General features: G+C 29.0%; 1 protein-coding gene across 2 annotated transcripts in view; it reads left to right on the top strand.

The window, feature by feature from the left end:
- The window catches only part of kermit (PDZ domain-containing protein GIPC-like protein kermit), an 88,089-nt gene extending 78,243 nt beyond the window's left edge, over positions 1 to 9,846 (top strand). For both annotated transcript variants that reach the window (XM_075379860.1, XM_075379862.1), the window contains 2 exons: positions 8,249 to 8,330; positions 9,415 to 9,846. In XM_075379860.1, coding sequence (XP_075235975.1) covers positions 8,249 to 8,330; positions 9,415 to 9,581 — 249 coding nt within the window. In that variant the 3' untranslated portion in view covers positions 9,582 to 9,846. The remainder of the gene's footprint in view (positions 1 to 8,248; positions 8,331 to 9,414) is intronic.
- The last annotated feature ends 5,767 nt before the right edge of the window (positions 9,847 to 15,613 follow it).

The following is a 15,613-nucleotide window of genomic DNA, read 5'->3' as shown; positions in this document are numbered from 1 at the left end:
TAAAATAAACTAAATAGATATTTTTTTTTATAAACAAACGCTGTTTAAATATTCATGCGTTATAAAATAATTGCTTTTCTTTTTCCTATTTGATTCAGTATTGAAATTATAAATACTTACCTGTTTGCTATTGTTATCTGAACAATTACATTTCATTCATGGCATTCACAGTTCCTTCACTGTTCCCATCTTCATATTCATCAGTGCTTTCAATTTCTGTAGAACGCATGTCGTCGCTGCCATTAACATAGCTTAAGTTTATTATGACTGATTTGATAGCCTCCACCAGTGGACCTTGCATATCCTGGTAATTTTTCTCTATTTTCAAGCAGTGTTTGATTTTTTCTCTCAAGTGTTCTATAACCATTGATGCAAATTTGTTTTTGCAAAGTCTGTCAACATCTTCATGGATAAATGTAGTATTTTGCACAGCAACCCAATTTTTGATATCTGCCCAAATCAATTCTATCAGGTTCAGCTCGGGATGGTATGGGAAAATTGTAAAATATCATGACCAGTGTTTTTAATGATTTTGTCTACTGAAAAAACTTCAGATGACGCTGTATGTTCTTTAACTACTTCATAAAGTTCTACTTTAAGATTGGTTTCATAGAAAGGAATGTCGTGTCACTTCAGCCAGTCTTGCGTATTGATTTTTTGAATTCAAATTAGGGTCTTTGTTCTCTTTTAATTATTGTGATAAGGAACATTACTTAGCACAATTACTGAATTAGGTGGAAAATTTGAAAGCAGTTTCTCTTTAATCCACTCTGAAAAATTCATTTTGAGATAGTCTCTCATGAATTTCCACATAGTAAGGCAGTGTGGTATGAATCCCATATCTTCACTGGCATGCAAAATTTTTCCATTTTTTTTTAGGATCAATAATAAATACCCCATTTTTGCCTCTTCAGTCATAAATTTCACAACATTACCCACAATTCACGAGACTGACTATGTACAAATTTTCTTCCCCTGAGTTTAGACATAATTTAACAAACTAACACTACAACTAGCCTGTATAAGTAACTTATGTACTTTTAACAAAAATAATTTATATATTTTACTCTTAAAAAAACATAACTTATGAAATATGTCTGTGATGTGAACACAGCGAACAGTAATGATGAACTATAGAAAGGTATTCCCATAATATTAGTACTTGTACATTAATAATGAAATTACTTGTTATTTAATTTAAGATAATTAATCTAACAGATGTAATAGTTTCTTTTTTATGAATACTTTCTGAATACAAAGTACGTACTTAATGTACACACATATGTATGAATAATAAGGTTTTGTTGCTGATCATTTCTGTTTACAGCAGATCACTCATTTATGCGTAATTAATTGTACACTTATGGATGGATGGGGGGGGATAGATATAGTTATTCTGCTAAAGTAGTAGTAGTAAGTTCACGAGCCATATGAAATGGCACTATCTATAAACGTATTTACATTTTTTCCTGAGAATTTCCTGAAAATTTGTCAAATCTTTTTTATATAAATCACTATCCCTGCGACTCTACTCTGGAGTTGCAGGGGGCATAAATATACCAATCAAACAAACCTCCCCTTCTGTCATAGTCAGGTAAAATTAAAGTGTTGCAGCTGGAAATGTAAAACACTTAATCCTATAGATAATATAAAATTATTCAAAAATAAACGAGAATACCTATATAATATTGCTAGTTAATGTCTACCCTATTTTACTCCATCCTGAAAAAAAAAGCATTACAGTTTTGATGAAGTTGAAATATAAAACAATAGTTTACTAATGTCCCTGAAAAAGACATCAAACAGAAATATGTTTATGTCTATGAAAAAAGAAAACAGTTACATTTAATTTAATTCGTTTTTCATTAAGATTTAACAATTTAGTATAAATACAATAATGATGATACTGAGTGGTTTCTTTTCAATTTTAACTATAAAAATATTGAGAAAAATAAGGCTGTTATTTATTTTGATTGTAAATTAATGTTAACATTGTAATTTTTTTAAAGCCATTTGTGAAAAATTATACCATCAAGTGTCATCCTTTGAGGGACTCACAATTTAGAAAAATTTTCAAAACATTCTTCCTGGTTTCTTTTAATGTAACCTAAATTATCCCCAATATTTCTCAAACAGATATTTTCTTTCAGTTGTAAACCTTGACGTTTATCCGTATGAACCTCTTCTTTGAGAATTTCCACAGGAAAAGATATGCAGCAGTCATTTTTGGGAGTCGTCAACAGTTTCTTTTTTTAGTGAAGAAATTGAGAAAATATTGTTTTTTAGTAATCCATTTGAAGTGACCCAATGGTAGTTGCTTGACCAATACAAAAAAAAAATTGGAACTTACCCACTTGTTAACTACATTTCTCAGAACCTTAAAACTATTTTTTTTTTTTAATTTTTTATTTAAGCAGTTTACCTGTACTTGGCCATCTTTGTTGCAGTGAGCACACTTACTTTTGTGATTCTAAGGATTTACAGAAAAAATCGTAACTAAAGAACTTATTGGTCCTGGAAGGAGGAAACAAAAAGCAATCTAATCATATTTTCTCAAGGTAAAAGATTGGCACACTGGTTTATTTACCTATTTCTCTTCTTTCTGTGAGAAAATTACCAAAAAAGTTGAACATAAAAAATGGTGAAATTTCATTTTTGATAATTTTTTCAACAAGAGGTTTGGCATATACACTTTGAATTATTTTTTATATGTAGGTATATGTTAGTAGTTTTACCATAAATAATATTAATGGTGATATACTTACCCCTAAGTGTTTATGAATTTTTGAAAACTAATTTTTTTTTAATTCAAATAACTCTGATGGGGATAGTGATAAAAATCTCAAATTTGCACAACTTGCAGTGTTTTGTAGATGTTTATGGAAAATAAAAAAGTTTCTTGTGTATTGTACTAATAAAAAAGTTATATCTCAAAAATCATGAAAAATCTATTAAAAGTAATACTATTTGACTCACTAAATAAGTGCTCCAAGGGGTTCTTGTCTTCTTGGTACTGTACTGATCATATTATAACAAGCGCTTGAAGTCATTCCTAGTAGTCAGGAAAATTCATGTTGCAATATGCTCATTTATGCTTGTTGCATCATTTAGCTTCTCAGTTACAGACTGGTCAGTCTGATATTAGTCAGTGACCTCTTCACATCTTTACAGAGTGTCTCAAATTTCATCCTGTGTTTGGAAGTGTTTATTAAATATAAATAAGTTTTACGTAATAATATTATATTTGCAAATTTTAAAATCAGTTAAATTTTTACATTACTTTCAAGTAATTTCACATAAAACAATGGAAGAACAATGTTCCATAGGAATTTATGTGAATGCCATAAAGCAGTGTATGATATAGTGCCAAAAGAACTCGTTAAAATTTGTGAATTTAGTGATGAAAACCAACAACTTATCCTTTTTACATGTTAATTCAGATGTTACTAATGTTTGTAAATATCATGAAAAAAGGGAGAGTTCTGTTATGACCCTTTGAGAATTCATTAAAAAACAGTTAAGAAAAACTTAAAACAATTAACATTACAGCAAGCTCTTAAAGAACACATTTTTCCAAATTTAAATTTAGTTCCTGGAAAGTCTCTTTGAGTTAACTGCTTCAAAAGTATTTTTTCTCAGCAGAACAAAGAACTATAAATGTGAAGACCATTGCCCCTCATCACAATATTGAACATTTGGATGCATTTTCGGTGTATCACCTCCATCAAAATCAAAAAAATTAAGCACAGATCAAAGGCCATCAGCAGTAAAATTTAAAATAGATAAGTATCTGAAAAATTATAAAAGAATCTTGAATTGTGTTTTGACTCAGTTTCAGAAAATGGAAATCCAGCTCAATCTTCTTCACATGAATATGATGATCTTATTTTAAAATTAAAAGAAAAATGTGTTCTTGTTTCTAAAGACAAGGTTAAAATTATCAGTTTATTTCCCCAACCTTGGACCAGATCTAAAATAATATCAGAGTTCAATGTATGAGCATTTGGTTAGACTTATTAGAGAATTGATTAATGAGCAAGGCATTCCTACTGGAGTTAGGTAAAAGATATAAACAGGAATGGGTAATGACACAATTAAAAAAGTTGTGTTATTTTATGAAAATGATAATAACAGCAGACTGTCCTGGTAAAAAGGATTGTGTTAGCACGCATATTGATGTGTCACAGTGCATCAGCAAAAGCGCCTTGTTTTGATAAACGAATTGTATGTCTCCTTTAAAAGTGTAAACCCTGAGAAAAAATTGTAAAATTGAATTGAAATTCAGTTTTGTGACAAGAGTTCACAAAGTTCTGTGAACTCTGTCTAAAATGGTGAATCTTAGATGATGCATCCAGGACTCGTACAGTTTGTGTCTTCCCCCATCACCAGGACATCAAACTCCTGATTGATGATCCCAAACTTAATGTTGATTATAAAAACTTAGTAGATATCTTTGTCTGTGACAAGTATATATATGTATGATGAATGTGGAACCAATTGTCCAGGTAAGCAGTCAGTGTTCGATATGCTCAATTTTTCTGAAGAGTATGATGTGTTGCCAGATACACTAATGTACAAACAGTTGATAACAGCTGATAGGGCAGAGATGATTCTTCTTCAGACCAAAGATGAGTTTTTCAAATCATTAGTTGAAAAATTGGAAAAACTGAAAACTCCCCATTTAATGTCAAAATCTCAAGCTCAGTTTTTCAAGAAGAAAAAAATCAGAATTAGGTGAAGAAGAATGTTTGGTGTTGGCAGACTTGCAGAGAACTTTTCATTTCTTGTTCAAAATCAGATACAAAGTTTCCATTGGATCAAAAGCCAAACCACAGTTTGTCCTTTTGTGTTCTATTTCAAGGAAAATGATGTATTACAACACAAAAGTGTCTGTATATTTTAAGTGATTACTTTAAGCACGGTGCAGCAGCATTTTAGCTTTCAAAAACTTTTAACAGACCATATCAAGTAAGTATATCAGAACATTAAAAAACTCATCCATTTTACTAATGGTGTTTCAAGTCAGTATAAAAATAAAAAGAATTTTGCTAATTTGTGCAGTCACAAAAAGACTTCAAACTTGAAGCCAAATGGTACTTCTTTGGATCATCCCATGGGAAAAACACCTGTGATGGTGTGGGAGGAACAACAAAACAAAAGGTAGCAAAAGGCCATTAAACAGTCGGATACTAAATGTTGATGAAATGCATTCATTTTGTAATCACAAGCTGAAAAACATCAAGTATTTTTTGATTAAATCATTTAAGATAGCTAAAATTTCAGAAACTCTAAAAAACCATTTTGACTGCTATGAAAGAGTTGTTGGTACTAGAAGCCTGGTACCACAAGTATGATCCTGTGTCACAAGGCACTGTAAGATGTTACTTTACTTCAGACTCTGAGGACTATGAAGACCAGCCTGTGTCAAGTATTGTACTACTTTCACTTAAGAAAAAAAATTATTGCTTGTATGTATGACGATCAGTGGTGGATAGGAAAAGTAGTAGATATTAACCTCAAAATTGATGATGTGCAGATTCATATTTTCCATCCAACTGGGCCACATACATCGTTTCAGAAGTCTCAATAAGACCAAGTGTAGGTACTGATCTGCCAAGTCCTGAGAAAGTTGACATCACTTGAACTTACTACAGTGACGGGTCATTCTCACAGAATTTCAAGAGAATTATCAGAAGAGATATCACAGCTGTTGGTTGGTTAACCACACTAATAATAAACTTTCATTGCTACAAAAACAGGCCGTTTCATAGAAGAATAATTAAAATTTTGCTACAATTAATTTTTTCTTCGATAGTGTTTACAAAAATAAAAATGAATTCTTGAAAAAATATAGAGGCTATTTATTGAAATCTCAGTTTGGGTAAGTTTTACAAGCATTTTTGAATCAAAATTGTATTAGGTTACTGGAATTGGTTAAGTTATCATTAAATTATGACCTACCATTAATAATTAAAAAAAAAAAAAAACTATTTGAAAAATATTGAAAATGTCAACTTTAACAAAGTTAGGGGCTAAATATAAAAAATGTAAAGTGTAAAGAAGACAAGAAACCCCATTGGAGCACTTATTTAGTGAGTCAAAATAGTATCGCTTTTAACAGGTTTTTCATTATTTTTGACAGGTTATATCTTTTTTATTAGTACAACATACAAGAATTTTTTTTTTTTATTTGCCATAAACATCTACAAGAACACTGCAAGTTGTGCAAATTTGAGATTTTTATCACCAGCCACATCAGAGTTATTTCAAGCCAAAATTGAAATATTAATGTCACCATTAATATTATTTATGGTAAAACTACTAATGTATATCCACATATACAAAATAATCCAAACTGTGTATGCCATCCCTGCTTGTTGAAAAAAATACCAAAAGTGAAATTTCATCATTTTTCATGTTCAACTTTATTGATAATTTTCTCATAGAAAGAAGAGAGGTAAATAAACAACTGGAACAATATTTTTACCTTGAAAAAATATGATTAGATTGTTTTTTGTTTCATTCTTCCAGGACCAATAGTTTTAAGGTTCTGAAACATGTAGGAAAGAAGTAGGTAAGGTAAGTTCAATTTTTTTTTTTTGAATTGGTCAAGCAACCAGCTGTCTTATTGGGACACTTCAAATGGATTGACCCTTTAAAAGAGCCATTGTGGCTGTGGCACTATTACAATCATGATTAATAATCATATGGCTTCTAACCGATTAAAAAAAGATTTTACACAAATCCCTACTTCAGTTATCATTTACAGTTTCTGAATACCCTTCATTTTTGAAGGTAAGGTCTGATCATTTTTCTTTTCACTAAATTGTTGCTGTATCACCTTGAAGAGGCTTTTGGTAAAAATTTGTTGTATCCCAGTAAAGAGAATTTTGTTTGTTTACAAAACTATTTTGGTAAAATCTGTTTTGTCTAACATCCATAATTTTTTTTTAAAAAATCTGTATCTTCATTTGTGTTATTTAATATGGCACAACTGTAATCTAAACTCAGCTGAATGAATTTCTTGCTCAAGCTGGATGTTAAATTGGCACCTTAAAATATCTTGTTTTAAAATGTGCTGTAGCAACATCTCTTTAACCCTAATATATTAGTATATCTTCAGGATAAAGTTTCCGGTACTTTATGAATACATTTTTCTACAACCTAGCTTTTTACTTGATCTTGGTGTTTGTGATTTGTCTTGTTTCTTTCTACTGAAACTGTCTCTTCAATTCTATATACCAGTTACTGAATAATAGGCTTTCAAAAAGCATTTCTTAATTAAAATGTCATCCAAATTATGTTAAGAGTGTGTATAATGTTCTACTTTCCATGTAAAGCACCTTTAATTCTTTCTTGTTCTTTCCATTCTTTAATCTCTCTAGTTCGTAATATATAGTGAATTAAAAACTATAACTATATTGCTGAATAAATATTTCAAATTAAACTGTAAAAGAATGTACATCATCTTCAGTTATAGTTTATAGGCCCTATCACCCATTTTAGTATTTCTTTTGATTTAAATTAAGGACATTTAAAAGCAACCTTTATATCAATACTATTTTCCATTCTCTGTACATAACATCCAAATTAATTTTATGATTAATTATTTAATTTACAGCAGCTTTAAAGGAACTTCCTTATAATCACAATATTCTGCACCTGTTTGATGTTATTTCCTCAGTTCTTAGCTGTCTGGTTGAAATCAACAGAGGTTAACTTCAGCTTCAATTCTTGTAAACAAAACAACATATGTAATTTTTGTGTAATAAAAGATCATATGTAAAAATGGTAAATTTTTTTTTCATTTAATTGTCAATGATTGCTGTGACTTAGCTGTTGTTAAACGCTAAAAAAGCAGTAGAAGTGGGTGCAGCATTAATTGTAACAATATATATCATCAGTTTGTTACCATTTTAGATTAAGTAATACCTATTAATTTTAACTATCAACTTCCTATTAATTTATTATTTATTATAATTTCCTATTTATTCCTTTTAATTTTATTATTTTTACCTATTAATTTCAAGTATTTTGGTACTATTACACTATAAGGAATTCAGTTTATTTTCTTAGAAACTTTATTATTTTTATTCATTGAAATTTTTTTCTAAACTCATGAGCATAAAATATTTCATAAAAAAAAAAGATGTAAATTCTTTCAACGTGCGAGTGTAATAAATTTATTATGAAATTGTAAGGTATATGCAATGCATGTATTTTTAATATTTTTTTTTTTTTTTTTTAGGCAAGTGGTATTAAACAAGTTGGAATAGAAAATATAAATCAGTTACTGGAAAATTTTATGGGAATTAATGATTCTGAACTAGGTAGGTTTGTTGCTTTTTTTCATACTTTTAATTTATAGATCATTTTAATACTCCTTGGATCATGCTTGTAATAAATAATCAGATCAGTTATTGTTATGTGAAGTAATTTAATGTGGTTGTACACCTTTATGCAAGTAATTTATCATTCTTTATCCAATTGTATACATTTTCTGGCTGAATGGTTTATTGTTGTTAGATACCTATGCATTAGTTCAGGGATGTTTATGAAACTTTTACTTTTCTTCGTGCCTCTTTTTATTTTTGAAGGAAAGCAAGATTTGTTCATCATGTAATGATTAATGTACATAAATTATTATATATGTTGATAAATAAATCACAAATTCTGAAATGAATTCATAATGCTTTCTTCTTAAATTCTATAATATTATACATTCATGTTTATGAAAATAAATTAATGACAACAAAGTATATGCTTATACCTAGCACAACTGATACATTTTACATTAAATTATAAAATATGTCAAGTTAATCGGTTGTAATCAGACTTATAAATATTTTCTTTCCCATTGTAAAACTCCTTTTTTTCCTATACTTACAATAATATAATTATGTACATGTGAATAGTTAAGCAAACTGTATCCTTTCAGCAGAATTTAATTATTCTATTAAATTTTTTATTATTATTGTATTTAAATTTCATTTTAATTAAATACTTTTAAAAAGTGACTGAAAATGTATTTTTAACTGTTAAATTGTTAAACAATCATAATCTGTAGATGCTATGTAAAAATAAATGCACTAAGTATATAAAGAAGTAAACAATCAATTAATGAAAACATACCAGTAGTCCTAGTTTATTGTGCTGTATCAAAATTATGAGTATGTTATGCTTTAGAATAGTTTTCACGTTTCTTTTATCGTTCATTATTTATTTCTTTATTGCTTTCAGGAATTACTTCTTTTTTTTTAACGTTTAATTTATATTTATCTGAATGTTTGGTGCAGTATAATCAGATCTTTGAGCCAGATGTGAATTATTCTTTACTCTGAATCACTAACACAGTATAACCTTGAAATAATTAAAAAAAAAATGATATGTATATTGTTTTGTTTGTTGTTACAGCAACCCAAATATGGGAACAAGCAGAAGGTAAAGCTAATAGTATGGATTTTGCTGAAGCAATTGATAATTCTGATCTAGAAGAATTTGGATTTACTGATGATTTTATTATTGAATTATGGGGTATCATTACTGATGCTAGATCCGGTCGTATTCAAACTCCTAGTTAAATGTTATAATTCAAAACAATATTGAGAGAAAACAGAATTACAGTGCATTCCTGTCAACTCAATATATGTTTATGTATTTGAATTAATATATAATGTATAGAGGCTATTATCTGAAGACGAATAAGTTCAATCTTTACATTGATCAAATTACTATGCATTCAGTTATTTTAGTGTTTAAATATATATATATATTTATATGACATGAGTATTTTTTTAAATTAATAAATGAAACATGTGTATATTAAAATATATTTTAATTTGTTAAGCGTATTAATTCAATATTTTTCCTTTTTATCCTTTAGGTCTTTTTGATTATCAATTGACCAGCTCACATTTTTGCTCCTTATTTATTTAATAGGTTAAATTACAGGAGTACTTACAGTCCAAACAGCTTCTTATTTATAATTTACTTAAGTGTACAAGCTCAATTCTATATCTTGAAAGAGAATTAATCTGACTTGAAAGTTAATTTCCTACTACTGAAAATCTAAAAAAAATCTGATTTCTATTTTACTGAAGTTCTTATCATTATTGGAAAAGACACACAGAATCCCATAGTTATTAAATGTGACCTAAATTAATCATATCCAGTCAGAACTTACAAGAGATTTTACTGTATTTACCCATATATAGGCTACATGTGTATAAGCCAGACCCGGTTTCTGAGACCAAAACAGTATTATCAAGAAACTTGACAACATTGCAAATTACTTAGATCTGCACTGTCCACATAATTGTACTCCTCTGCACAGAGGGATGAATGTTGAGAAGTTTCATCTGCTACCAGGATTGTCTACACTCTTTCTTCAGATGACTGGTCTCACTAAGCAGCGAAACATGGGCCGCATAAGAGCAATAGTTGTAAATTTAAGTTGCAAACAATGCATTATGCACAAGAAAATTGTAACTAAGCAGTTGGGAAAAATTTCAGTCTCGATAAGAAAAATGTTCCAAGATGGTTTGGAATGAAAGATGCTGTTGAAAAAATCACAAATTTGACAATTTTTTCACGGAAAGGTGAAATACCCGGAAGTAGAAACCAATCTGCTGGATTATATCAAGAAAATGAATTTTCTGTGTCTGTGGATTGAAGCGTGCCAATTATTGAACAACATGGGAATTCCTCAGAGCAAATTTGAAGTCTGTTATTGGCTGGACAAGCACTTTTTGGCACTTAATTTCAACTTTCTGTAAAAAGGTTCAGAAAATTAGCTAGTTAGTTTAGTAGTTGTTAGTGCTGGCATTTTTATCTTCAATTTTATCAAACTCTTGATTATTAAAATATGTATTTATGGCATGTAATATAAAAAAAATACCTACACATTATGAAACATAACGTTAGTTCCATTTGAAATATTGTTAAATTAAAATTTTAAACTTGCAATAAATACAAATCATTATTGTTGAAGTAAATATTTCTGATTAATTTCAGTTTTGTATATTTAGTTTTTCAGTTGGAGCAATTTATAAAATATAAGTCACTTTCAATGCCTTTAGTAATAAATTGACAAATAATTCCTTAATAATGCATCATACTACAAAACAGAAATATACTTGCTTGGTTTCAGTTTTCCACTCTCTTATTCTTGGTAACCTCTTTTTAATTTGACTCTTGGAGATTATAAAAATTAATAAAAAAATTTTTTTTGCCAGATTTTTGCTTTTGAACTATTCAAGAAATGGAAGAATAACTGACGCGAGTAAGCCAATGAGGGGGGGCTTTTATATGTATATCAAAAGCATAAACAAAATTATGCTGAATTTTGTTTATGCTTTTGGTATTAATTTGTACAGAGGAAGATATGGACAAAAAAATAATTTATTTTACTAAAATAAATGAAATATAAGTGTGTGTGTATGTGTACATGTGTACTACTTCGTAGTAAATCAGGATGCAAATTCACTCATAGATACAAGAACACAAACAGGCAATGCACACAAAACTAAATCAAACTTTTCAAATCAGCTCAGAACACACATAATTGGACATGCAAATTTTACATATCACAAAAAAACCAAGATATACATAGAATTTTCAAAAAAATAACATATTAAATGATATATAATTTATGTATTAAACATAAATTGATACATTATTTGATTACATGCTTAACAGGTTTCCTAACCATTTTATAATAGGGCCATCAACATTACCAACTACTCTTTAGATGCTGCTAATTAGATTCAAAAGGGCATATGGAAGAAAAGGTACATTTTGTGTCATTTCATATTCATTTATAAAGTAGGAAAAATAATGTACAAGTCAAGCATAATGTTTAATAATGATAATAAGTTTAGCATTTTATTAGGGTGCTTTGCAAGAAAACAGTAAAATCAACTCATGAGAATTGTATAATCTAATAAAATTTTTCATAGGCAGGAAGAATGTAGAGATTATCCGAGATTATCTGATTAATGAAAGTGTTCTGAATGCCATGAATTTATCTACTAAAAACTCCTGGTGTACAAAAGGGGGAAGAAAGCTGTGGTTCAGGATTTTGAATAAATTGGACGAATTGTGAAAGTTGCAGCCTACTGTAGAATGTAGAGCACCAGTCGCAGCTCATAGCTAAAATTCATGGGGGTGCTGCTACAGAAATTATTTTTCTGGGCATTTTCAAGGCCATGGTTAAAATTTTCTGTAAAATAAAAGAATCAAATAGAATAGCTGGAAGTAATAATCTAATTCTACATTTATCACATTTAAGAATATGGAAACGCTGTTTTTATTCGGTTTAACCGAATAAATAATAAAATGTCCACTCAAAAACACTATAGTCCAACTATAGTGTTTTTGAGTGTTTTAAATTAACTATAGTTAATTTAAATTTCTATGTACACAGAAACAAAAACATAATTAGTTTACTAACTTCCAGTTAACCTTCAGTTTAACTTTCACCCTTCCAGTGTGTTTTTGGACAGATTTGGCAAACAGGGGCCTTACTTTCTGCCATCTGATCACTACTGAAAAAAGTAAACCACTTTCATATTCCTTCCACCAACTAAACTAGAAAAGGGAACGAACAGGAATGTTCCATACATACACAGAGTAAAAAAAAACTACCTTCCACCAGCACGCCAGGAGCGACCATGCTCTCTCTCCCTTGCAGCTTTCCATGTACGCATATGCATACCAGCCAAATACCATGCCACTGGAACTGAAGTGCACAGTTCCTAACAAAGATTTTTGTATATCTGTTTCATAAACTGGGGGATGGCTACTGACATTAAGCTTGAGGATTATATATTGTACAAGTATAAAGAAAAGTTTTCATTATATTAAATGTTATTGATTATATCAAGTGGAAATAGGGAGGTGCCAGTTCTACAGTGTCTATATGCAAGCCGCCACTGTATGGCATTATAAGTAGATAATTTATACTCTTACACTAATAAATAATAACAAAAATCTCATTAAAAACAAAAGTAATTAATAATAGACGAAATATCTTGTATAATACTTAACAATAGAATGCATAATGAATCTCACAAGCTACTCAAAAAAACTGTCTCTGTACAATAAATGTTAATATTCTTACAATTAAACATAAGGAATTTATAAATTCATCTATTTTATACAAAACTGTAATAAATTGTACCTGTGTATCGCATCTGGCAAAACTATAGTTAATTATAAAAAAATAATTCAATCAAACAAGAAAAAATTTAACAATATGCATTTTACTCTATTGGTGCTTCCAATTTAAAATCTTTTTTAGGATATTTCTTTGGTAAATCTGAGCAGCAGATATTTAGTTTTTTTTCTGTTTGACCTCCAGAACCACCTTAAGGTATTACTTCAGAGGATGAATGAGCATTATTTATATGAATGTAAATGAAGTGTGGTCTTGTACAATCTCAGGTTAACCATTCCTTACTTCAGAGGATGAATGAGCATTATTTATATGAATGTAAATGAAGTGTGGTCTTGTACAATCTCAGGTTAACCATTCCTGAGATGTGTGGTTAATTGAAACCCAACCACCACCAAAGAACACTAGTACTCAAACATGTATAAAATTAACTGCACGTACTAAGATTTGAACCGAAGAACTTTAGACTGAAATCAGCTGATTTGTGATAACAAGTTCTCCACTACACCAACTTGGTTGGTTAATATATATACAGTTAATACAAAAATCCTTGTAATGAAAAACACAAAATGAACTATGCATGTGACCAATTTGTATTAATTTTCACATGTATTTTTTTTGTGAGTAGTCATGCATTTACATATCTTATCAAGTAATAAATTTCATCTCAGTTCTGGGTTCAAAACTTGGAATTTTTCACTTCTTAATTCATATAACATCAAACCACAAAAATGTATTAATTGTTATTAGGGTCAAGTAATTGAAGAATTGGGTTGGGATTTAAGATTATGCGTTAAATTCTATTAACGTTAATTTTCAGTTTTGCTTCATCTAATTTTATGTGGATATTTAGTTCGTTAATTTATTAACTAACCGAACCAAATCTATTGAACATAACATTTTAAAAACTCACGTCGTAACATTTTCAGTCGTATTGCGGGCATCTTAAGTAGTGGCTTTAAGTTATTAAAATTTAAATTTCGTTATATTAAATTAATACGATTAAGTTTGTGTTTTTAAATTAAATCATTTTCAGATCTGACGTCATTAACAAACACATCACAGAAGATAGATTTTGTAAAAACTATAATGATTTCCATTCCGACTGAAATAATTGTCAAAGAATGTAATACAGATAATACGAAAATTATTGTGTTTTAAGAACTGAACCGTATCAAATAATATCAATCGTGCGAAAACTACGGAACATGAATAAGTTTTTCGTTTGAGCACTCTAGCCGTGGAAACGCCTCAACACCATTGATTACCAACTGAACCCGTCTGCAAATTTTTCTCAGCGGGTTGAGATTGCATCCACCTGGGGCTATGAAGGCTATTCTGGGACCTAAAGGTGTCCTTTCTGACAAATACAATTATATCGTACAGTTGAAGAAAGATAAATTTGAAAAAAAAACCATTAGCTTACTACTGAAATGGTAATTTTCATTTATCTCTTAAATATATTAATATAATGAAAGTAATTTTCCGCAAAATAAAAACAATAACTAATAAAATTTTTAGCAGTAACGTGATGATGCCATCTAGTGACACTGTAAAAAAATATCCTTATTATGAAAAGATTTACAATTTTAGTTATTTAAAGTAATTGATAAAACAAATTTTACTGGAAAAATATTTAAAATTGGTAATTTTTTTTGCTTACAAACGTATAGTTTCAAAAATGTTACGAAATGAAAACTATGTACGTATTTATTTACCTGTTGCTTTAATTTCCTGTTCTTACAGTTTAATAAATAGAATACTTTTTAAAAAATAACTTCCAATAATAATACATTTTACACTTCCACTTCGTAACATTGCAGGGAAATATTTTTTTAGTCAGCTGTTGTAAGGAGGCAAGTTTCAAATTCAAAGTTTTAAGCGTAGGTGAATTCCCTCCAAAGAGTGAAGGTTAGTAAACGTTCTTAGATTAATGCCTTTTTGCTATTGTCAAACTTATTGCTTATTAAATTAACTATCCAATTATAAGCAGTTTTTATACTACGATAAATTTAAGAACTAAATTATGTAAGTACTAGTTATTTTTTGTTAGTATTACCTTTTGTCATTTTTGAGGTTATGTGTAAACGTTAAACAAACAAATGAAAAATATTAAATGATTTTAATTTTCTCGGTAAACTTTTTCACCAATAAATTGCAGTAGCATTTTGAAGATTTTATGATATACTCCAGCGATTCATTGAAAGTAAAAAACAATTTTTGATAAAGCATGTTTACAAAAATAAATAAAGATCTGTGAAACTTATTAGGGTTAAAGTTATTTTATTGATTGTAGGTATATAAATTATCTCAGACGTTCATGAATAACAATAATTATTAATAAATAATTAACCTTTTGTTTCTCAAAAAGTAACAACTCATTTGTTGTGAAACTAGTTTTTATATACATTTGTTTGATAATAGTGTATTTTAAGATAA

Source organism: Lycorma delicatula, chromosome 12, assembly GCF_047948215.1.
Source record: "Lycorma delicatula isolate Av1 chromosome 12, ASM4794821v1, whole genome shotgun sequence".
Lineage (NCBI taxonomy): Eukaryota > Metazoa > Arthropoda > Insecta > Hemiptera > Fulgoridae > Lycorma > Lycorma delicatula.
This window is presented reverse-complemented; position numbering and strand designations above follow the sequence as displayed.